The sequence below is a fragment of the Epinephelus fuscoguttatus genome, linkage group LG7 (genome assembly GCF_011397635.1).
Source record: "Epinephelus fuscoguttatus linkage group LG7, E.fuscoguttatus.final_Chr_v1".
In the NCBI taxonomy this organism is placed as follows: Eukaryota; Metazoa; Chordata; class Actinopteri; order Perciformes; family Serranidae; genus Epinephelus; species Epinephelus fuscoguttatus.
In genome coordinates this window covers 29,112,208-29,137,745 of record NC_064758.1, presented here as the reverse complement: position 1 = coordinate 29,137,745, position 25,538 = coordinate 29,112,208, and the positions used below count along the sequence as shown (strand labels likewise).

Here is a 25,538-nt window from a genome sequence, read left to right as displayed (position 1 = left end):
TGTTTTGTTGTTGAATCTGGTCGTCATTAAAGGTGGACCGTCGCTCGCGTGATGACGTGAGGAACGTGTTCGCCATAATGATAATAAACCGTGAACACAAAGCTACAATAAAGCAAATTAAGACGTAGCTGTGAAACGGTGATCGATACGTGGATATTCACCCGTGAGCAATCAAATTTGGGCTGATATCGGTGGATACGAGCCTTGGTAAATTTGGGAAAACCGAAGAAGAACTGAGCCGAACAACGAGGTAAAGTTAGCATGCTAGCTACGTAGCCAGGTTTACCTGTGATGCTGCTAGCTAACGCCACAGAGCTACACTACATGTACAGGCAGGTTTCGTAGGCTCGACTGTGATTTGAATGTGACACACTAAGCTGTGCATGTCTGGACAGCTCAGACTTAATGTCAACTGTAGGACTGGAATTCAAAACTGGCCACTTTATGAGTGTCGCTAGCGAGCTAAGTATATTAGCTTCCTTGTTTAGCCACAGTTTAGCTAGCCAAACACCGCAACAGGCAGAGTCTGAGTTTGTTGCTGCTTGGTATATTAAGTGCATGTAGGAAAACACTCCCAAGTGTGGGAGCTGAGATTGTGTTTCCCATTCAAAGCAGGAATAATGCTAAAATATATTAATGAACATGCTAACTTGAATAGCAGTGGTTATTTTGAAGTGCTGTTTGACAGTTGCAGTCCCAGGAGGGCAGCTGCACCTGCACACACAGTAGTTAGACGTTAGTAAAGCGATGGAGCAAATCTGCTTCCTCTCTATATTTTCCTGATTATAGCGGGATATATCATCACACTAACATGCCACCATGCTTTCCTATGTGTGTTTTTGCTGACTTTATAACATTATACACCACAACACCCAGCAGCAGACTTTGTCACGCCCCCCTGGGGTAGCAGAAACGATTGTATAAATAATAAAAATGAACACATATAAAGTGTATCCCACCCTGACAGGCTGCGCTATGGCGTCGGCATCTGCCAGTGTGGACTCCAAGGCAGAGCTGACTGCTCTACTGGAACAGTGGGAGAGGGAGCAACAAGGCAGCACACAGGAGCTGGTGAACATCCTCACTAAGTAAGTAGTCTAGTTGAAGTCTTTATGATAAAGTAGTCCGACAAGCTGTGTTTCGGTTGGTGTGACTCAAAGATGGTAAATGTGTTGATGTGCTGTAATTTCCAGAATCTCAGAGCGTGTTGAGAAAGAGACAGAAGAGTACCACAAAGCGGATCCAGACCCCTTTGATGATCGACACCCTGGTATGAATAAGTAAAAGATCACATACTGGGAGGATGACTGGAGATTTGAGTATGGTGTATGTTTTTGACATTTCTCTCTTGGCCACTAGGGAGAGCTGATCCAGAGTGTGTGTTAGGGCACCTGCTCAAGATCCTGTTCAAGAATGATGACTTTATGAACACAGTAAGAATCGCTTTATAGGCGGTTTTCATACAGAATAAGGGGCTATTTTCAGCATCTGAGCCAAAAGGTGATTTCTTTCTTTCTTCCCTTCTGTAGCTGGTGAATAGCTACGTAATGACCAGCCGAGAATTTTCCCTCAATGCAGCAGCTTGTCGCCTGCTTCAGAACATCATGCCTGGATTGGAGACGGCTGTTGTCTTTCAGGAAAAGGTGGGTTTATTACCTGAGTTAATTTTAAGATAACAGCAGTTAGTTGTCTCTTTTTTTCTCTTGTTTAGACAATGTGTGTGTCTATTAATTTCAGCTCTTAGGTTAATCTGTAATGCTCTTGTGATTTTCCAGATGCATATCCAACACGCTGTTTTTGTGGCTGAAGGCACTTAAAGTTATTTATGTTTACATCCCTTCTACTTACGAAATTATACATTAGTGTTGAGCATGCTGATATAAATAATGCAGCTGACCAGAGATTAAATGGTATTAACATTTTGTATCACGGTTATAGTGACCAAGATTATCATGGTTATCAGCATTATTGCAGTGTTGTAAAAATGTGCTGAAAAAGTCCAAAAAGTATTGAAACACACACTGAAATAATTTTCCCAAGTTTTATATTGAACCCACAGATAAAATTAGAAGCACTGTGCACCTTTTGTTTGCCTAGACATGTGAAAGAAAAAAAATTCTTTAAGGTCAGATTCTTTGGCAGATTCAGAAGAGTGTAGATTTCTCTCTGAAGATCAACAGTCAGAACAAAGTTTCATACGATTACTTCAAGACAGGCCTAAAACAGTGGGCTGGCCTAATCAAGACATCCTATTTATTTTATTTATTTGTTTATTTTTTAATTCTAATGACACTGCAAAGACCAGATGCAAATGCAACACAATGCTGTATAAAACACAACACAAAGACAGCTCGTCAGAGATTACAGTCTAAAATACATCAGTAACAATATACTTGCTTAGATCATTAGTATCACCACTCTGTCTTAAGAGCGTCTCTGCCCTTTACTTGAAGAGTTCAGAATCCTATTCCTTGTACTAGCTTATCTGTAGCATTCGTACCAGTTCTTAAACTAAATTTATAAGCCTCTTGTTTATATAATCATTGGCTAATCAAGAGATCTGAGTGACTCAGGGAATCCTTGACAGGCTAATTAACTAAACAGTCTGATTCATTCTGCCCTAATCCCTTCAACACCTCTGCTACTGTAATATCTCTGTCCGCAGTGGGGGCTGCTGGTTAATTTTTTTCCATATGGAAGTTTAAGAAAGCTTCTCAAAGACTGTCTTCCTGAATTAGTAGTTCAAACAGTGGCACATGTGGATGTGTTAATCAGTGTAAGATAGTGTGTCTCAGCAAAAAGCAAATGTCTACAGGAACGTAATCAGAGAATCGAAAGAACAATAATACATTGAGATAAAACTAAAGCTGTGAGGAAATACATTTTTTCTATAAATAAAAATAACAACATAGTCAATACCTAATATAAACACAAAAACCATATCAAATGTGCACTACATGCTTGCACTGTAAATAAAGAAGAGCAACTAGTAGTATCACTAGTTTTGCATGCTGCAAGCCCACTCTGTAAACAAGGGAATGTTGATGCTGGACAGTGTTTACCATGAGTTTTCAAAGCCCTGTAATCAAACGCAGTTTTAATGATACTTCAGATTTGATACGGTAATAACTGACTGTCGGGAATGGAATTTTATTGTGGTTTTTTTGTAAAGCAGGTAACTGTTTCAGCCCTACAGTTAACCATCATCACAACAACAGAGAGAACACTGCATATACAAGGAGGAGCTCACATTTTGATTTGAGAGGAAGATCTTTGCATATTGCTCAGGCACTCTGGTTTATTTGGTACTAAAGCAGTTGGCAGAAACACACAGGTAGAAGGTAAAGGCAGGATGCTGAGGTAGAGTTACCACAGAGTCGATTGTACTGAACAAAAACTTCATCAAATGTGGATAGCCAGAGACAACATCAGTTTTTGTTTGTGGAGTCAGAGTCCAGTTTGCAAATTAGTTACACTTTAACCACCTTTCTATGACAGTTGACTTACAGACATAGATAAACTGTCACCTGACTGTTTTTTAAAATGTACAAAGTCTGTTAAAGGTTAATTTGAAAATAATAATGTAGACTAATACTAATAGATACTTTTAATTTAGAACAGCACCTGTGACAATATGGGAACAAGTTGGGCAAAACACACTACTCTCATTAAAAGTCTGTTCATATTCTTGTTTCTTGACAAATTTCTTCTGTGTTTCTTCTTCTCAGGAGGGCATAGTTGAAAGGCTGTTTAAGTGGGCTCAGGAGGCCGAGCAGCCCCTCAGGATCTACGCCACTGGCTTGTTGGCCGGCGCTATGGAGAACCAGGACATTGCAGCCAACTACAGGGAGGAAAACTCAGTTTTGGTCAGTAGAGGGTTCTGCCGTCTCAAATGTCGGTTTTATTTTAATGAATAATGTAAAAGTACATAGTGATGGACAAGGCATTACAGCAACTGATAGATCTGTGTTATCCCGCAGAGAAATTTGCTCATCATCAGTAGGCAATGTGAAACAGCAACTTTCCATCAACTTGTTTTTCATGTCTCACTCTGACAGGTGCCTTTGATGCTGCATCGGTTGCGTGAGCTTCAGGATAAGGATGCGGAGAATAAAAGGGAAATCAAACGGCCCAGTCCCAGGAAGACTTTGAGTGAGCCCTTGCTACCTTTGGATGAGGAGACTGTTGACGGAGGCTTTGAAGAGAAGCCCTTTACACCGGGGAGGAACGGGGCTGAGAGGGAGGGGGCGGGGCCGGAGGAGGATGGCGAAATTCCCTTCTCAACCATCGAGCCTGAAAACGAGCTCTCCTTCCGACTGAACTCCCCTCATAAGACGAGCAGCCGCACCAACTCGGCTGTTAAAACCATGATGAAGCCCATGTCTGCCCCAGGTTCACTGGCACATCAAGGCATGTCTGATGGCAACAGTTACCTGAAAAGAAGGGTGGAGAGGGAGAGCGGCAGGATCACAAAACAGAAGCTAAATTTCTCTTTGCCAGAGCCAGAAAGGACCTTCAGCGAGCTTTCCAACAGCAGCTGGTCTGAGATGAGCCCCTGGGTGATTGGCAACAACTATCATCTGTACCCTCTGACCCCGGAGATCGAGCAGAGACTCATCCTGCAATATCTCACGCCTCTGGGAGAGTATCAGGAGGTTTGTCCATTTACATCAGCCTACACAGTCAATAGCAGTAGTTTATTTATCACTGTATTCAAGTTATGCATTTCCCTTGTCTTGTCACAGACCTGCCAGCAGATGTCAGTCTTCGTTAATTATGATTAAAGAAATTACTGTGTTTAGTTCTGATACTATGAAAGAGTGACTTTAAAGGGTCGTCTCATCTATTTTAAGTTTATAGGAAGTTGTTAAACACTAACAGGCTTTTTTTTTATCAGGGTTCCCATGGTCATGAAATAGTAATGAAATTAGAGAAGGTGTTTTTCAGGCCTGGACATAGTTTGGAAAAGTACATTGTTTTTGGACATTGTTTTTGCTGTTGTTTAAAATATGTTCATAAAAATCTCAAAAGGTGTCCAACATTATGCACAATATGGTCTGCTTATTACTAATTCAAAATCTAGTGCTGCATTGCGTCGCTATTGTCACTGTCAGTGTCACTAGATCACATCCAATGGCACATTGTCATTGCCAAGGCTGCGCCCCCTTTTGGAGTTATAGAATGCGCTGTCACAACATGAGAGGAATGGGAAGATGCCAGAAAGCTGTTGTGTAGCTTGTTAACCAGGCTGTCAGAGATTTGAGCCACGAAAGATACGTAAATATTGACTGTCAGTGTGGTGAACCACTAAATGATGCTGGTGACAGTTACTGCTGATGGATGACTAACGTTAGCTTGAGTGTTTGGGTGCTACAGTAATGTTACAGTGATACAGTATGGCAGCATCAGACTGACGTCTCCAACTAAATCTCAGCCTGTAGTTCAAACAGTTGGCCACTAACAGACAACACTTAAACTAACAATAGCTGGTGAGTCAGTCTTATATATATATTTAATTGAATCACCAGGGGTCTCTTTTAGAAAACCGTGCATAGGATACTAAAAATGTACATACAGACAAAAGCCAAAAATGTCATGCGCCAAAAAATATTCAACAACTTCTACAATCAGGCTTCCACCTCATCATGTGTGTCACCAATTTCCTGTCTCCAAAATGTTTATAAGCATGGGTCAAAGTTTCTCCCATCAAGTCTGTTTTTTTAGAACACATCTTTTGCGTGGGAAATGGTGTACACATCTATCAGGCCTCGTTTTGTGCGTACGCAATGAGACCCCTGGTATCCTGATCCTGACACTTATACATGTAAAGATGTTCGGACAAGCAATATCAGGCCATTGGGCTGGGTCATTGATCCACCTGGACAAAGCAAAACCGAAGGGACATGGCAGCAATGGACTTTAATTTATTAAGGTATCACCTGTGTTCTGGTTTAGCAAGGTTGCAAAACAGCTATTAGATATCCATGAAACAAACGTTTGTTCAGCAAGAAACAAATGCTTTCAAACTTGCCAGAATTATGATCCAAACACGTCAAATTGCATTAATATCTATATGATCTTTTGTTTTCTGTCCTCCCATAAGGGGCGTGCCCTTGATGTTTTCCATAGTACCCCTATGTGCAGGTCCGGTCTGGCAGCAGTTAATTATAATTATGCAGCTAGTTGGTGGCGGAAATGTCTTGACGAGCGAGTAAAGTTACAAAGTGTTACCAGTTTGCTTTCCTGCAAATGCCTGGGAAGTGCATTTGTTATAATATATGGCTGTGTTGCTACAGAGGCCTACCCATTTAAACTACTGAAAACATAAAAAAATATTATGGAAAAGCTTTGAAAATTCTCGGTAAAAATGTGTGGGGACATTTTTTTAATATTTAACATTGTTTCCAGTAACTTGTCATCTATAAGTTTTCATTTAAGTTGTCATTTATGTGTTCTCAGTGCCCGTTCTTTCTCCTCCTTCCTGCAGCTACTGGCTGTGTTCATGCAGATGGGAGCTCGTGAGCTCCTCATGCATTACATGGATCTAAAGCAGACCAATGACGTGCAGCTCACCTTTGAGGCTCTCAAGGTAAACAGCATCTCCTCCAGTTGATCCTCCATTCTGCCAAAATGCAAGGTCAAGCTGCTCTGACTTATTTCTCTACTTTTCTCTCTCCTCGCAGTACCTCGCCTCGCTGCTGCTGCACAAGAAGTTTGCTGCGGAGTTTGTGGCTCATGGAGGAGTTCAGAAGTTGCTGGAAATCCCCAGGCCGTCCATGGCTGCTACTGGAGTGTCTCTGTGCCTCTACTACCTTGCCTATAACCAGGACGCCATGGAAAGGGTACAGAACAGACACACATCATGCAAATACACAATGAAATCTGGAGTGTTGCCGGCTGTGTTACAATTTAGTGATACAATTATTAACTTGCCCGTTTGTTCCGTTTAAAGGGCAACTTTGGTATTTTTTTGGCAGCTCTAGTAGCAGTGCACATTTGTATTCATAAGTGTGTCCTTTCCTCTCAAGGTGTGCATGTTGCCCCACTCCATCCTGTCAGATGTGGTTGGTTACACGCTGTGGCTGCTGGAATGCTCACATGCGTCCGGCTGCTGCCACGCCACCATGTTCTTCTCCATCTCCTTCTCCTTCCGTGCCGTCCTGGAGCTCTTCGACAGGCAGGACGGGCTCCGACGTCTCGTCAATCTGGTAGGACAAACCGACAGTCGTGTTTGCCTCGCTGTAACCATGTAAACGTAACCATCCGTATCATTCACAGAAAATACGATACGTTTCGAGAACTGAGTCAAATCTGTATCATAACATAACAGATGCTTACGGTGATATGAACTGACTGTTTCCAGATTAGCACATTGGAGATCCTGAACCCTGAGGACCAAGGAGCGCTACTGAGTGATGATGAGATTTTCTCCAGCAGGCAGACGGCCAAGCACACCTGCATGGCCCTGCGCAGGTACTTTGAGGCCCATCTGGCGATAAAGGTGGAGCAGGTGAAGCAATCCTTACAGCGCACAGAGGGAGGTGCCCCCATTCACTCCCAGCCGTACTACAAGGTACACAGAGGACAAAGGATAAGCGATATTGACGTTACTGGACAATTTATTTATTATGTAAACATTTTTAAATGTTTTACTCAGAAAGTACGTTTAGTCCTTAGAAATAAATAAATGTGTGGTTTAGTCACTCTATTTATTGTTTTAGTTGTTGTAAACAAATAGCAGAAGTCTGTGTTCTTGTCGTGATCATTTGCGTTCTCGTCTCCTTCCCCAGGCGGTCAGCTACAGTCGTGAGCAGGTGGTGGAAATGATGGAGTTTCTGATAGAGTATGGTCCACTCAGACTGTACTGGGAACCAGCGGAGGTCTTTCACAAGCTGTCATGTGTCCAGCTCCTTCTGCAGCTCATTTCCATTGCCTGTGACTGGAGGACCTACTATGGCAGGTATGGATCAAACAGTAGTTCTCATTTCCTCTTCAGGGATGCAAACAACTCACTTTTAGGTGATGAGGCTTTTTTTTAACGTCAAGTTGGTTGACTTGTGTGGATGATCCAGATTCAAAAAGGTTTTTGAAGGGGCATATGTGTGATGGACGAATCTCCTTAACGTTTCCTACAGCTTATTTCTGTCACGCCCCTATGAGTAAATAGAATATCGTCTTTATTTAAGAATATAGCAAGTTACACCGGCCACGCCTCCCTCTCATGCCAAAGCAGGTGTCAGTGTTCATAACTTTGATGAGAGGATGGAGCGTAATTATCCTTCAGGTCACAAAAAGGAGCAAAAAAACCCAGAGAGTGAGAGTGAATTGCGGGAACAGTAATCAGGTCAACTTGTGTTTTCTCCTCTCCAAGTCTGATGTTAGCAAATAATAGTAATGTTGCAGTGCATGTTTTGGTATGTCTTGCTTGCCTGTCAGACACTTCCAGGGCTGTTCTGTGAATTTGTGCCTGACAGAGTGAAATACATCTATTTATTACATCTGATTAAAGCCAGTGGACAACGATGTTTCTAAAGTGCAACTTGGAAAAGAAAACTGCATTGCGGATGAATTGGTATACTTTAAAACCCTATACTGTGGAATGAAAATTTGACGGCTGTCACACCTAGGGCTGGGTTAAAATAATCGATTCTTCTCATGCAAACTGTTTGTTAGTTTGCCATGTACCTTAACACTTACCAACGTTAATGTTACCTGCAAGTGAATCTCCTCAGCAGCAGAGGGAGGAGCAGGACAGGAGGACTGACAGATACTGACTGATGTCTGTGTTCTTTATTCTTTCTAAACTTGACTCAGTATTGTGATGTCAGGAATATAATTTATTTTATTGACGTTTTAGATTTGTTTAGTGAGATATTGAGTTTATATTGGGACTTTGCTGTTTTAATGTTACTGTTGCTGCTTTAGGAACAACGTTAATTTATAAAATATTCAGTTTTAATCATGTTCTGAGTATTAGTTCTCTGAGAATCTCTTTCACATTCTAGCAAAAATTGGTAATGTTACTGAAATATCCCCAATTGAATCGATATCGAATCGTAAATCTAGTCTAATCGAATGATTCGATTTAGGAATTCAGTGGTGATACCCAGCATTAAAAAAGCAACAGGATGAAGACTCTCACCTGCGCATGCACATCTTCTTTCTTCCTCAACTGCCTGTCAGACTTTTTACACGCACCTCATTGAAAAAATGGTTTCAGGTTTCAGTTATATAAGGCTTTTGTTAAGCCAATGAAATCCTTCTGTTTTCATTCCTTTAAGTGTCACTGTAACTGATAGTAGTAATGATAATAGTAATTGTGTGATACCGTGAGACCATGATATTGTGTAAGATGGTTATTGTCCCGTGAAAATCTTCTATTGTTGCAAGCTAGGCATGAACGTGCATTTATATGCATGTGCATGAAATGAAACTTGTGCTTTCCAGCAGCAGCAACCTCTGTGGGGACCAGTGTAGGCAATATATGGGCGTGAAGGCACTTCTCATAGGAGCACATCATTTTAAATCAAGATGATTATCTAGTTTCTCAGTCAAAGTTAAGTTAGAACTCTGGACGAACACAGGATGGAAAACAATGGATTGACATTGACTTCTAATAAAATATTAATTTTAAACTGTAGAAGAGCTGGGCATACTCTGCGAAATGGATGCGAAATCTCTCAGTAAATCATAACCATCAAGTATTCAGCCATTAATAGTGTTAATTTTTGAAAATGTATAAAGGGAAATCTTGGGGAAAATATTTTGTGCAGTAAATATTGTTTATTAATACCTCTTTCTGTTCTGTATAGGTCTACTTATTCTCTGACTAACAGATGGAGCAGATTGTTAAAGTAGGGAGGTTCGTAGTGAGCGTTGGGCTGTCAAGTGTGACTGTGTGGCAGTGGCAAATGGTTTACATGGCACATGGGTCAGGTAGGAGTCAGGTTCAGCAGAATTATGCAGAGGGCCCAAGGCATGTCGTCACATGGTCATATTAATGCGGTGTCGCCTTTTTCTTGATTCTTGTAGCTCTTTGTTTTCTGACCATTACATGTGTTTGCCTCCCTGCTTCTTGCTTTATCATCTTTTTACATTTTTTCCAGAGAGCTTTGTCACTTACAGTTATTTGATGACGTTATGTGGTGATATAATGATTTGATAATGTAATATAATGATGAATCTTTCTCTCCCTGTAGGAGTGATACAGTGCGTTATGCCCTGGACATCCTGAGCATCCTCACAGTTGTTCCAAAGACCCAGCTGTTGTTGTCTGAGGCTGTTGCTGTGCTCGATGAGGGAGGATCTACTGTTTCCACTGTTGGTAGGTGTTATCAGAGTGCGATGCCGCTTAAGTGTTTTGTATTGAATATGAATCAGCAATGTTAAAATAAATGTATACAGCAAATAATTGCTAATACATTCAAGCAGGATGGCATAAAGTATGTTGTTGTAGCAGCTGTAACTGTAAATTTGTCCACACTGCCCTGGTCTAGTGTCCCATCATAATGGAGCATGGACATTTGCTTTTTAGAAATGTAGTGCAATAAAATTAAAAGGATTATCACTCCGCACAGAATGTAATAACATGCAGCAGCTTTGTATTTTCATTTTGGTTTATTTCATAATACCTGTGCCCAGCTCCTCTGAGAGATGGCGTGACTCCAAGTATTATTTTTGTGCAAGGTTTCTCATTTAATTATTTGTTTTTCTTCCCCCTCAGGAATGAGTATAGTCCTGGCAGTGGCAGAGGGAGAGGTGTTTGTAAATGATGCCGAGATTCAGAAGTCAGCTCTGCAGGTCGTCATCAACTGCGTATGTGCTCCAGACAAGCGCATGTCCAGCATTGGCAAGTTCATCGCAGGCACCCCCCGTCGCCGCCTGCCTCAGCAGACCAAAGCCAGCGAGAGTGTGCTCACCAAGATGTGGAATGTGGTGCAGTCCAACAATGGCATCAAGGTAGAGTTAAGTTACACCAGTCGTCAAGACTGTGGTTTTTAAGGCTGTATTTTACATTTTTTAACACACTAACAATGGCCCAATCACATATTTTTACCCCTACACCTTGCCCTTTGCAACAACGTTTCGAGGGGTAGTTGATAAAATCTCCCCTTATGAAAAAGTACAACCCTTCGCGACCCTGATTCGTCATTGTTAGTCATTGATGCTGATGTTTATGTGAACAGATGCGACGAGCGTTGCTGAGTATTGTGAATATGCTGTCTTCTGCTGAGGGGATTTCTCTTGCGTTGACAGAAGGCAGCCTTTTGTGGTTGTCAGAATGCTCATGGTTTGCTCACAACTTAAGTTTCAAGTTATTGATTTAACAAGTCATCAAATAAAAAATCACCTTTTCATTACAAGGCGGAAACCCGTGCTCCTACCGTGCCAGCCTGCACTGATATTAGAGGAGCAGTAACAAGTGCAGCAACTTCGCTGCTGGACTTGAGTTGAATGGAAGGGATGTGACTTAAAAATATGTCAAAATGTGGGACTGTCATGAACAAATCAGCAAAAACAATTTACGTTAACTGGATAGGTAGTTAGCTAGTGAGACATCAGCATACTACAAGCGTTTCATTTTTTGTTATGCTTGTTATAAAGAGAAGGACCATAATATATTAAGAGGATATTAAACTACCATTACACAGTGGTTATCATAATTTTAAAATCTTTATATGAAAATCCAATTGTGGGTTTCTTTTGTTGCTTGTGCAGCTATCTTGTCGATGATTTTTCATAATTGTTTGAAGTGTGCCTCTGAAAAACTCTGCTAGGAGGGCAATGTAGCCCTAACACTTTACATTACCCCTCTATCCTAACAAGAATCGGGACACCCTACTCCTAGACATGAACGTGCAAAACGGAGGGGTCAGGGCTAAGTAGTAGGGGCAAGGACTGTATTGTGATTGTACCAAAGGGTGACCTTAAAGTCTTTGTAGTCATTCTGTAAGACTGGGTTTAAAGTTGTTGCAGCAGTCAGAGTTTTGAGACATATTCGTTCATCAAGACAGGTGCTGCTAAGAGCTGCAGTGGTAAATGGACTGGATTTATATGGTGCCCTTATCTTGTGAACAGTGCACACTTTATTAAGTCACACACACATACATCCGTACACTCATTGCAGTGGAGCTGCCATGCAAGGCACAGATTTAAAGTTCATTATATCAATTAAGGACACTTTGATGGGACTATGCAGAAAGAAAACTGACCATTCTTTATAACATGCTAATTCACAGGCAGCAAGAAAAAAAATGTTGATTTGGCATTAATAGACATCAACTTACCCTGCATAACACACAGATGTCTTCATCTTGGATTAGGATTTACATGTCAGGCTGTAAAATTGGGATTTGGAAAACAACTATTGTGCCAAGAGGCTCCAACTACACTTGGATTAGCTGATGTAAAGATAAAACATGAGACAAACATCAGATCAGAACATCTGTTTAAACGTTTGCTCTGTGAATGATTTTTGCTCAGGCACATGTTTAATCATCAAAGCTAAATCTCTAAACAAGTTGATTTGACTGATTAAAACCACTTGGTCAGAAATGTGATAATTGTTGAGTTTTGTGCTGCCTGAGCAAACAATTGCAGAGCAGTTTCTCCTTTACTCTTTAAAAAAGAGTTCTGTGTTTCCTGGGATAAATAAGATAGCAAAGTACTGAAGAGCCTTTCATTAGAATTTAGAGGATTTTTCTGAGACACGACCGGGTCAGTTTACTCAGCTGGGAACTTTCCTAAAAAAAAAAAATACGCTTTTAAATAAGCCTTCTGTTCTGTCAGCCTTTGTTTTTAACTTACATCCTGCGTCTGTTCTGTAGGTGCTGCTGTCCCTGCTGACAGTGAAGATGCCCATTACAGATGCAGATCAGATCCGAGCTCTGGCCTGCAAGGCTCTGGTGGGTCTGTCTCGCTCCAGCTCCGTCAGACAGATCATCAGCAAGCTGCCTTTGTTCAGCAGCGGACACATCCAGCAGCTCATGAAGGAGCCTGTGCTCCAGGACAAACGCAGCGAACATGTCAAGTTCTGTAAGTTTGCTGCTGAGCTGATAGAAAGGATCTCTGGGAAACCGCTGCTCATCGGTACGGACGTTTCTTTGGCATGGCTGCAGAGGGCCAGTGTGGTCGCTCAATCCAGGATCTCCTTTCCTGAGAAAGAGCTGCTGCTGCTTATCAGGAACCACCTTGTGGCCAAAGGCCTTCATGACACCGCCACCACACTCACCAAGGAGGCAGATCTCCCAATGGCATGTCTGTCTCATTCTGCACATTCAACTTCTGCTTTCGCTCCTGTCGCCCCTCCCCCACCTGCCTCCCCTGTTGCTACTCTACCCCGCACCCCACGGCTCGCCAATGGTGTTGGGTCAAGACTCGGAAGCCACCCCTCTCATCCATCCACCCCTGGATCCACTAATCCACAAACACGTCCTTCTACATCACAACCTGCTGTCTGTCCTTCTACTGCTTTCCCCTCAACGTCTGTCCCACCCTGTAGCAATGGCTCTCCACTGATTGGACGAATCATTTTCTCTCGTGAACGGCAAACCGGGTGTGGCACGGTGAGCTGCAAGAAACCTCGGGTGCTTAGGCAGAAATCTGACCACGGCGCCTTCAGCCAGAGTCCAGCCATGAAGAAACAGTTTGACAGGCACCTGCCCTCCCCCCCTGCGTTAGACAGCATCATCACAGAGTACCTGAGGGAGCAGCATGCACGCTGTAAAAACCCTGTGGCAACATGCCCGCCTTTCTCTCTCTTCACCCCCCACCAATGCCCCGAGCCCAAACAGAGACGCCAAGCACCCATCAACTTTACATCCCGACACACACGGCGGGTTATATATCCTAAATATGGAGGAGTGGATGGAGGCTGCTTTGACAGACATCTCATCTTCAGCAGGTTTGTTAGATTTATGTTTCCTTCAATGAACACAATGTTGGATTACTTCACCGTCCTCCACAACCTTTTCTCTACATTCTCTGCTTTGTGTTTTCCAGGTTCCGTCCCATCTCCGTGTTCAGGGAGGCAGACGAAGACGAGAGTGGATTCATGTGTTGTGCCTTCTCAGCTCGCGAGCGGTTCCTGATGCTCGGGACGTGCACAGGGCAGCTCAAACTCTACAATGTGTTTACAGGCCAGGAGGAAGCCAGCTACAGCTGTCACAGTTCAGCCATCACTCACCTGGAGCCCTCACGGGTCCGTACACAAAGCTACTTGAATACCAACAGTTTTATGTTATGTGTTGCTGCCGTTGCTGAATGCAGCTTCACTCTCCTTATGTGTGAGATATTTAAAGCTGAAAATGTGTTTTGCACATTGTTGCCTTACTTGAAGGTCCGAGTTGAAGTCGTGTAACATCTTACATAAAGCAGTTAGAGATACACTATGCAGGATTTTCCCAAAAAAAAATAGGGATAATAGGGATTTTTAACCATGTTATTGAATGTTTTGTGTGGAAAAACCAAATGAGACACACATTATTATTTCAAGCAGAGTTTATATGTCTCTCAGAGGAGATTTTCAACCATAACATTTTGTGTTTTTAGGATGGCTCTCTGCTCTTGACGTCAGCCTCTTGGAGTTACCCTCTGTCTGCACTGTGGGGCATGAAATCAGTCTTCATCATGAAGTAAGTGATGTTTGCCTAAGAAACCAATCTCATATTTTTTACCAGCTACAAAGAAAATCTCAGATAAACAAATATTTGCAGTGCAGAATTGTGACACGAATATGACGTGACTACTGTGTGTGATCCTGCTGCCTCCGTGTACAGTATGTGGTCTTCCCTGCCCAGTATTACAGCAGCTTTATGTTGTCAAAAGAGCGAGCTGCCGAAAGGAGATGACATGCTGTTTAATTATGTACACTAACAGCCTGAGGGCTGCAGTCTTCAGTTCATGGAACACAAGCACTTTGCATCATTCATCCGTACAGTTTAACCAAGGCAACACTGGGACTCTGCCGATGGATTTGGATTTCTTCTGCGTCTTTAAGCAATTATAAGTTTTAAACTACTCAGCTTTTAAACCCAGGCTGGCTCTGTGTCTTTGATTAAATGTTGAAATGTTGCTCTGGTTGTCTTCAGGCATTCTTTTCTGGGCGATCATTATGTGGAGTTCAGTAAGCTTTCACAAGATCGTGTCATTGGGACCAAGGAACATGTAGCACGGGTATGTCTGTCAGCATTTTAACAGGATGATATGAGTTTATGTAATGATCAATACAGAAAAAACACCACACATCAATGGTGAATGCTTACATTTAGCTTGTGTCTTCTCCAGATTTACGACATCCAGACAGGCCAGGTAACTCTGACTCTAAACAACCCCGACCTGGCTAACAACTACAAGAGGAACTGTGCCACTTTCAACCCAACAGATGACCTGGTGCTGAATGACGGCGTGCTATGGGATGTGCGCACAGCTCAGGCCATCCACAAGTTCGACAAGTTCAACATGAACATCAGCGGAGTGTTCCATCCCAACGGCCTGGAGGTCATCGTAAACACGGAGATTGTATCCTTGAGACGTCAATACTTGGGTTGATAAGAGTATAGTAGGAGATAGCCTAACTGATTTTGGAGTGAATGTTTATTGTTGATAGCAAGATGTCTATTGACTGGTAAAAGGAACGTGATAGTTAACTCATCCTCAATCTCATCATAAAAGAGGGCACGGTGGAATTTGAGCTAAATGCTAACGTCAGCATGCTAACATCCTTATAATAACCCTGTTTCCAGCCACCTGTTTTTAAGCACAATTTTAATTTGGGCATAAAATACCTGAGTGGGGGAGACTTCTAGCTCACCTGGGAGAGTGTGTGCCCCATGTGAGCTGAGTCCTTTGCAGCGGCCCAGGTTAGACTCTGACCTGTTGCCCTTTGCCGCATGTCGTCCGCCCTTTCTCACCCAACTTTCACGCTTAGGGGAGGTAGAAAAGTTGGTGTATCAATAACAGACAGGTGTGTAAGCACACAGGGTTATTGCTGGACCTCTTCCATGAGCACAGAGCTGTAATTTTGATTGTTAAAATCTCTCAATTCCCTTGACCAGTATGCTCAGTGTGATCATACATTCATTATTTTTCTTCTTTGCGCTCTCATCTGCAGTGATTTAATGGCACTTGACTGGAGAATTAGCATCATTTAAGTTACTGCTTATCTCAGTGAACCAACTCCCAATATTTGTGTAACAGTAGTGGTTGGAAAACTGCATAAATTAGCATTTTTTTTTGCTAATTGTTCTGAAAATTTGGTGTATATTTGCACCACATTTGGATGGAAACCCAACTAATAACAATGCTAACATGCTGATGTTAGCGTGTCAGCAAGCTAACACTTGCTAACTACCATTAAACATGAAGCAGAGCTGAGGCTTATGCAGATGTCTTTAGCTTTGCAGGTATTTGGTCGTTAATAAAATTTAAATTTTGACTTTATGTTGCTAGAATATAAATTAAGGGATAACTGAAGTTATAAAAAAAATATCCAAAAGCAAACATTAAGGTCTGTAACAAATTTTTATGGCCATTCATACAGTTTTCAAAATGAAAATACACAAACGTGAACCACATGGTGAAGCTGAGGGAACAGTCAGGGGATCACCAAAGTCAGTTGGGTTCATCCACTGAATATCTGAACAAAATTTAATGGCAATCCATCCAGTAGCTGTTGAGATATTTCACTCTGGACCAAAGTGGTGGACTGACAGCCATTACTGCTGTTTAGATATTGATAGCATGAGTAAAAATGTAATTTATGGATCTTTTCCAAAGTGTGAGGCAGAACAATGAGTATAAAGACACAACAGGTGGTTAAAATATGTCTATTAAAAACAAAAATGTAAATGTACATCACCATATGGTGGAAAGAAATGTTGCAGTATTAAAGAGACCCACATATCGTCTTCTTAATTAATTGCTTTAATTAAAATTAAGTGATTTCATTACTGTGGTTCAAGAGTGCTTGTTTAACATTGGACTTAAGTAATGAGTATACAGTGGAACATTTCATAAATCTGACCGAGACAAAAAAAAAAAAAAAAAAGATTACATCAGTGTTTAAATTTGTAGCCGCTTCAATGATAGGATGACTGTTGGGCTTTTATTTCATTGCTAAACATTAAATATTTATTGCACTGAAAATTGATTTCATTACCCTGGGGATAGTTTTAATCGCTTTGTAATTAAATTTGTAGCAGATTTAGTTGGAGCAAATGAAAAATGGTGTCATGGTCCTTAGTTGGAGTTTCAGTGGGATCTCCGGACGTTCCACCTCCTCCACACAGTTCCCGCTCTGGACCAGTGCAGAATAGTCTTCAACAACAACGGCACCGTCATCTATGGAGGTAAATACAGAAGCCCACTGCATGATGGGTAATGTAGAGGCTCTGGCATTAAGCCTTCAACTCGCTCCACATGTAGTACAAGTGTGTGAAAGGTGTGTCTGAGTGAAAGGCTGGTAATTATGAAGCAAAGTGAGCATGTGTGTATTTGTAGAGAGGTGTGAACAGAGCCTGTAGAGGTGTGTGTGTGTGTGTGTGTGTGTGTGTGTGTGTGTGTGTGTGTTTGATACCACCGTCACTCAGAGCCATATGGGCAGAAGGCTCAGCGTTGGACTGGCAACAGAGAGAACCAGCTGGTTCACGCCACCTCACAGGAAGAGCTATGGGCGTGCCGTAATGGCTCAGCCCGTACAACGAACACTTGGACGTCTCAGGAGGCCAAACCACAGCTAAACAGTTCACTGTGCACAGATTTATTTACTCTCTCGCTCATGCCGTGGCCTTTTGGTTTTGCAGCAATGTTGCAGGCTGACGATGAAGATGACATGATGGAAATGCAGATGAAAAGTCCCTTTGGGTCATCGTTCAGGACCTTTAATGCCACAGACTACAAACCAATCGGTAAGGTGTCCTGACCTCACCTCACTTAAATTGATTTTTTTCCCCCAAGTCATTCATATTGATCAAGTGATTTTTACTTAAAGACTCTTATGGACTGTAGCAGGGCTGCACAATTATCAATTATTAATCACAATCTCGATTTTGGCCTCCCACAATTAAATTAACGTTATCAACTGCATGCTTTGTTAACAGAAAGCTTTGCTGCATATCAAATCAAGCATTTCCTTGACTAGCAGCCAGCCTCCACTTTTGAAGAGCTGCCATGCCACGACACACGCACCCTGCAGCTACAGCCTGCGAATAACTCTCCTGAATGTTACGACTTCAGAGGGGCAAAAAGAAAATCATTCATTCATCAGTTATAATCATCCATTGTTTGGAAGTAGTTTGGATTTAGTACAGAACAAATCATGTGAAGAGTGCATGAGACTTGCAAAGAGACTTGCAAAGCACCACAACTAACTTGTTAAACCACCTGAAAACACACAGTCTGGAGTACGATGAATGCACAAAGGCCAAGATGTCTTCAGTGTTGGCTTACTGAATCCGCATCAATTCAGACATCCATAATAGTGATGCTGTACAGCGTGTCAGTATATCCATCCAGCTCGCTTTTTGGCCAAAGATATGTGTCAAACACTGTTTTCATTTGGTTGCATTCAGTGATGGCATATGTATTTTTAGTTAGCCTATATTTTGAGTACATATTATTTATATTTTGCTTCGAGGAGATGCACTGTGAAGAAGGACTGGTCTTATTCTGGTGCAAAGATTTGTACATTAGCAGGAATTCAGCTCAACATGAAAGTGGAAGTAGTGTTGTGTTTATTTAAATGTATAAGTGCTATAAAAAATATGTATTCATTCATTTATTTTTCGTAAGCACTTAATCTGTTAGGGGTCACAGGGGGGCTGGAGCCTGTCCCAGCTGACATTGAGTGAGAGGCAGAGTACACCCTGGACAGGTCACCAGACTATCACAGGGCTGACACATAGAGACAAACAACCGTTCACACTCACATTCACACCTATGGGCAATTTAGAGTCACCAATTAACCTGCATGTCTTGGGACTGTGGGAGGAAGGAGTACCAGGAAAAAAACCCACACTGACACAGGGAGAACGTGCAAGAACTGAAAAATTCATATTTTGTCCCTAGAATCAATACATAATTGTGATCTTAACATTGATTAAAATGATCATAATTGTCATTTTGGCCATAATCATGCAGCCCTATACTGTAGTGCTTGATAATAATGTTCAGTTACTATAATACACTATAAAATCTTAGGTTATTTATTGTAATATTTTCAGTAATTGACCTATGACACATGCTCTTTGCTTTCCTTTCAGCCACTATTGATGTCAAGAGGAATATATTTGACCTTTGCACTGATACCAAAGACTGCTACCTTGCTGTGATTGAGGTAAATGTAACAAGTGTTTGCTAAAGGTTGTGATAATTTATTATTTTTAAATATATGAAAGAATTTAATCTCCTTTACCTCCTGCCTGTCCCGTAGAACCAAGACTCTGTGAACACTGACACAGTGTGCAGGCTGTATGAAGTTGGCCGGCAGAGACTTGCAGAGGAAGAGGAGGAGGATGAGGAGGATCAGGTTCTAACTTTATTCCTCTAATACTGCAGTGTTTGATTCCTTCAGGCAGAGATACAAAGTGAGTTGTAATTCACCTTCTTTTTTTTTGTCACCTGTGCACCAGGAGGATGACGATCAGGAGGAAGACGATGACGATGACGAAGATTCAGATGACGATGTTGATACGGATCCCCTCATTGCGGAGCTAGAGAATGAGAACGGCGGAGAGGATGAGGACGACGAAGAGGAGGATGACGGGAACGATGAATTCTCTCCCTCTGATGAGGAGGTGGCACGCCTCCTCGAAGATGATGCCGACGTCGGGGACGACGATGATGAGGATGACAATGATGAGGATGACTCTGACAATGACGACGTTGATCTGGATGGTGACAATGGTGAGTCAGGTCTTGCAGTGCTGTTCAGTTGAAGCCTTTTAAATGTCCTAAATATGTGTTTTTACCTACTTTTCTGAAGTGTGTACTTAATTTAATTTCCAATTGTCTGGCTCGTGTTCTTTGTATGCGGATAACCCAGTTAGCTTGATTTCACTGTAGACACAAGTCAGGATTTTTCAGCTCTTCTATAAGCTGGCTTAAGATTTATCTGCAGATGTTGTCAGAGCAACAAGTCCTTAAGCCCAAATCTGCAGAAGTGCAGACTTAAATCCCAGACAGTCTTTTTCAGACACAAAATGACTCCTTCCCTTAAAGGGATGATGATTTTAAATGAAAACCTGTAGGTTCTTGAGAAACCCTTACATATTGTTGGTGTTACTATCACTATTTAATTTCACAATGAGGATATACGCACCAAAATAATGGAGTGAGACAGGAGATGTGACAAGTTTATCATCCATCATTGTATAAAAATACAGCCCAGTGATGATACAGACATTTCATGCAACACACAAAGGACTTGCCGTTGCACATTCAACCCTGATCGGACCTGTTGTCACTCTGTTTGTCACTGTAAACTTCAGTCTGTGGTGTACATAGTTCATACACTTTACTGATAAACCTCAGAAGAATTATAGAGCAACATTGAGCTACATGACATACACACGCATCACAGGCTGTACGTAGGGCACCATGTGCTAACAGGGGCAGCAATGATAATTATTAGTATCTTTCATGAATTCCATGATGTGAAATTTAAACTCACATGCTCACACTAAAGCAGTCTTACGTCTTGCTACCTCTCTCAGCCAGTTATGTGAATATTGATCTCGGTTTCAACTCTCTGTTCATGTTGCATTTATTTCAAAATAAGAGTGCACGGTTATTGAAGATTAACAAATCAATTCTCTATCTGCATTCACTAAAGCCTGCTGAGAACCAAGAATTGAATTGATGAGAATTAACAGGATCCTTAAGACTGATAAGAGCATGTTAGCCCGGATAAGTTCTGATCTTCAGTCTCAGCTAAGTCATGCAACAAGCCTCATGTTCTGTCCAGTTCTGTGTTTTCATGCTTGTCTGGTCACTGTGAGGAAATGTTGTCTTTCCCAGTGGAGTTTAAAAAACTGCTGTCTTGGTTTATTCCAGAGAATGACAGAAGAAGCATGAATTTGTGAGAAAAAAAACAGATCTAGTGCTCTTTTATATTTTGTTTTCAGTCTCTGTATCCCCGTGTTTCTAAAATCTGTATTTGTCTATCGCACAAACAGACAGCTCCGACAACTCTGACCTTGAGGATGACATCATCTTATCCCTGAATGAGTGAGGAGCCAGCGTTGTCTGGGACAACATGTCAAGACTTCTGCCTCATGGACATTTGAGCTGCAGAACAGGAGGCAAGAAAAGGAGGATAATATCAGCAGATGAGGTGGGAGATAACGTGGAGCACTGCCAGTTTGAAACAGTAGGTGTCTACACTCTGAGTGACGAGACCAAGCAAGAACAATCTCATAGAGAGGAGGGGTGGGGGCTGCACAAATTGACTTACTTGTGGGCAAAAAATGATTGTATATTATATAGTTTTATAAAAAAAAAGTGAGGTTGTTGAGCAAAATCGCAAGTGTGTAGATGCAGTGAAGACCAGTTTTATATTTTGTCCCATTTACGGCTTTTTAAGTGAGCCTCTTCATTTGATATTGATTCACTCACTTTGTAAGCCTCTGTTTGGTCACAGATTAGTGTTTGTAGGGGGAAAGGCTTACATCGCAGCGCTGTGGGTCTGCATTTGTGTGGCAAAAAATACAACTCTCTCTCTCAAACTTGTATTTCGCCAGGCCTCCTGGAACTATCACCAAAAAGTAATAAAGCATTGAATTAGGCAGCTAATGTAATGCACAAACATGTTGCCGATGGTTCATCAAGCATCAAACCCGCCTTCCGCTTTTTACTTTCACCATCAACCGATGACCAAAACGCCACACACAGCAGTGCCATTTGTGAACATACAGTAGCCTTCTGATTTCATTATGTAAGTAGAGATATTAAATCAACTTGGTGCTCTTGTATTGCTGAGGAAATCATAACTAGTGGACACTGTAACAAAACAATTGACACACCTGCTCACTGTCAGTACATGACAAACATATAGAGGCTTCTACAGCTCTCTGCCATTCTGTTATTTACGAGGCTTTATTGAGCCACACAAAGATTCGGCTTTGGTGGATGTTTCTTAAAAAGATTACAGGGATTTGTGCTGTTGATAACAGCATGAGTCCAATAATACAGTGAAAATTAAATGTAATCTTATGTTGGAAAACTGAGGATTTACCACAGTCACTTTAGTTTGGGAGTGATAGTAAACCTCATCCCTTGGAATAAAATCGATCTGGCTAAATCTTAGAAACATTGGAAATAACAGATGGTGGTTCAATTCAGCAAAGATATTTCATAATATTTCATTTCAGACTTGAGTTTCCTCTGGGTGGAGTGACAGGAGGCTATAAAGTCTCAACATTGTGAAAACAAATGCCTTTCACTTGCACACTTTTTGAAAGCAGTGCAAACATTGATTTTTCTCATGTTCTTTGCCTTGTATCTGTTCATTTTACCTGTTTTCTTTTCCATAAGAAGACTTTGATGTTAAGTTTCTTGAGACGGTTTATGTACAGCTTGTATGTATCTAAAGTATTTTTACTATAAATAAAGCTGCAAAATTAGCTTTGTGTGCTCCTTTAATGAACTGTGAATGATGCTCGCGGGCAGTAGACATTTAAAAGCTGTTAGAGTGGAGGTGTGTTAAACATTTGTGGCTCTTTTAAAAGGGAGAAAGCAACAGTGCATGCCGAAACCGGGGCCAATATCAAGGTCTGATTAACACACAAACTTGATCGTTGTATCGAGTCACCTGCAAGCGAGGAACTCCAGAAGGAAGGGGAAACCACTTAAATTAAGGATTCCAGTATATTATTTCCACTGCCTAGAAGAGCTCAATAAATGAGCTGCTTTCTCTCAAAGCCAGAAACCAAATTGTTATGTCATGAAGTCTGGAGCTGCTCCAAAGACCAGTGGTTCCCAACTGGTGGGTCGTAGGTTCATTCACTGCCAATGACTTTCAATTGTGTCAAGTTTGTAAAAAACACTTTATTTTTAAGCACAGTGGATCTCCAGCACAGAGATTTTATTTTGAAGTGCCATTTCCTGCTGAAGAGTGTGTGACTAATGGACAGCTACAGGACAGAGACAGCAAGCTACCTCGACAATATGGCCAAACACAAAAATGACGCTGAATATATTAAACTGTGTGGACCTTGAACTAATGACTGAGGAGAGATCTGGACCCCAAGGCTGGACCATTTGGGAACCCACAGAGTTTTCTTTTTTATACCCAAATGAACTTTATTCTGTCGTAGTTCTTAGTTCTTCTCAGTTCTGAAACAGGAAATGTACCCATGTACTTAGAACATTTCCCTGAGTGCTCTCAGTTTCATTTGTTAAAATTTTCCCAATTTTCCACGCCGTCGAAAAGCGATTCTGCTCCCAGCTCTTGTTTTTCACTGCCTGGCTTGTCAGATTCGCTCGCGGCTCGCGCAGAAAATAGACCAGATGCCGAACTGATCGCTGCAAATCGTGAGCCTGCCGCGGAGCTTCCCGGCGCGGCACGGCCAGTGTGGACGACACAGTCGGTTAACATGGGCGCCGAAAGGAAACTGCCTTCTCTTCTCGGCGCTTCGAGGCTATTCGCGGCGCTTCCGCGGGAGGTGTGGCCCTAGCGTCATTGTCTATGGAGCACACTTGGGTGTGCACCAAAACAACCGGATCGAGATCTTCTTGAAGAGGTGGTCTCTGTCAGGCTACAAACAAACTCTTGTGCGGTCCGTTTGTGGCTGGAATGTGTTCTGATCGAACCAACTGCAGTCACATTACCCATTGTTTGGGTTAAACATGAGCATGTTACAGTCCTGGAGGATTATTAATGTGCACCTCCTCCTGTACTGCCTTAATATGCACATTCAGCACATCCAATACATCAAAACTGGAAAACAACACTTTAATGTTTTCAAACTGTATGGTTTGACTAAAATGAACAATGACAGCAATATAGTCCACGATAACCAGCGCTAAAATCAACCTGCGTAGTTGTCCCTCCATTGTGACATTAGAAAGTGTCACCAAGAATTTATCTTGCAAGTGTACTCTTCATGTTTTGTTTACTTCCTGGATTTTTAAAACTGTAGGTGCACTTCAAAATGTATGCATCAGATGCCTTCAGTGCATTTGGGCCTTTAGGTTTAACAGAAAACAGGAAATCTATACTGATGGTCTCATATCAGCCTCCCCCTTAATAACCAAAGGGGTACCATTAGGTCTTGTGCTTGGTCCATTGTTATTTACAATGTACATTTATTATCATTCTGACACAGACTTGTAAAATCTATTTTTATGCAGATGATAAAGTCTTGTATGTAAACAGCTCCTCTTCAAATCAAGCCATGTCTAAATTCCTTCAGCATTCTCTGCAAAACCTCAATGTTGTATCGATATTGAGGTATTTGAGAATTCAGTTAGATAGCAGCCTTGTTTTTAAACCTCATGTGGAACAGCTGGCACAGAACCCCAAGATTAAAAATGGCTTTGTGTTTTTCTCATTTGGTCGACCATTATGTCGTTGCTTGGCTAAGGAGATATCCTGTACTCTCATGCTGCTCATTCCACCTCACTCACAACAAAAAGAGAATTACACACTATATCTATTGTTTGTAAATGTATCCTACGATAGCTGCCTCAGTGTATCACATCTCCTCTCAAATTGAAAGCTACTGTTCATCAGACCAGATCACAGGACTGGCTCCCTCTGCACGAGTAAATACTGAACTGGTTCTTCCAGTACTTGGCATTATGTAAATGGAATGAATTACAAAGCACTTTAACACTTGAGAGTCTGGTCCAGTTGGATGAATTTAAATTTATAATTTTGGTCATTTTTGGAGATGTGGGATTGTTTCTGATGCCGTTTGTATCTGCTTATCTCTGTTCATCTCCTGCTGTACTCATCTCTCTTTTGCAAAGCAGATCTACTTCATTAGATAAAGGTTGTGATATGTTCATTTTGTTAAAACTGTGCATCAACATTAAAGGTACACTATGCAGGGATTGTCATTTACTGTGGCCCTTTTGTAAATAGGAATTGTGCAAATTTACAGGAAAGCCCAATCAGTCTTTTTTCAGCATTGGCAGTATAACAACAAAACTGGGGAGTGCAGCAAAATGCTGCCTGCCTACTTTTGTTCATACAGAAAGTGCCTTTTTCGGGGCAATGGGGGGCGTGAGCAAGTAACAAATCGCGTAGGTCTACATGTACATAAACAGCATTGCTCTGAGGGAGGCCGCGGATGGTCAGTCCTTCGGCGATTCTCTCATAAGTTGGCCCATCCTTCACTGTTCCCGTCATTTGACGATCAATGGCCTTTTCTGTTTCTTGCTGTTTCCTGTTTATCCACCGCCAGTGGGTTGCACGTGCGACGTCATCAACAGCTCCTCCCACAAGTCATCAACAGCCCCTCCTGTGGCGGAAGGCCGCCTCTGTCTTTTTAAACTAAAAGGGTTCCGCCAATATGACTATCCTATGAGGCGGAAAA

General features: G+C 41.7%; 1 protein-coding gene across 1 annotated transcript; it reads left to right on the top strand.

The window, feature by feature from the left end:
* Positions 1-43: 43 nt before the first annotated feature.
* On the top strand, positions 44-22,619 carry LOC125891679 (DDB1- and CUL4-associated factor 1-like). The gene is made up of 25 exons (XM_049581091.1): positions 44-250; positions 968-1,088; positions 1,194-1,270; positions 1,360-1,433; positions 1,530-1,643; positions 3,729-3,866; positions 4,059-4,655; positions 6,488-6,589; positions 6,684-6,842; positions 7,029-7,208; positions 7,364-7,573; positions 7,791-7,960; positions 10,200-10,324; positions 10,724-10,959; positions 12,828-13,903; positions 14,002-14,200; positions 14,551-14,633; positions 15,090-15,174; positions 15,286-15,519; positions 17,255-17,348; positions 17,802-17,906; positions 19,260-19,333; positions 19,430-19,525; positions 19,629-19,902; positions 21,174-22,619. The coding sequence occupies exons 2-25, from the start codon at positions 976-978 to the stop codon at positions 21,227-21,229; spliced, it is 4,671 nt and encodes a 1,556-aa protein (XP_049437048.1). The 5' UTR covers positions 44-250; positions 968-975; the 3' UTR covers positions 21,230-22,619.
* The last annotated feature ends 2,919 nt before the right edge of the window (positions 22,620-25,538 follow it).

What these genes read in the sequence shown, in the direction of transcription:
- LOC125891679 (XM_049581091.1), top strand. Translation starts at nt 976, where the DNA reads ATGGCGTCGGCATCTGCCAGTGTGGACTCCAAGGCAGAGCTGACTGCT. An exon ending in TCACCTTTGAGGCTCTCAAG is followed by an intron (nt 6,590 to 6,683) that starts GTAAACAGCATC and finishes CTCTCCTCGCAG; the next exon opens with TACCTCGCCTCGCTGCTGCT. An exon ending in TCCGACGTCTCGTCAATCTG is followed by an intron (nt 7,209 to 7,363) that starts GTAGGACAAACC and finishes GACTGTTTCCAG; the next exon opens with ATTAGCACATTGGAGATCCT.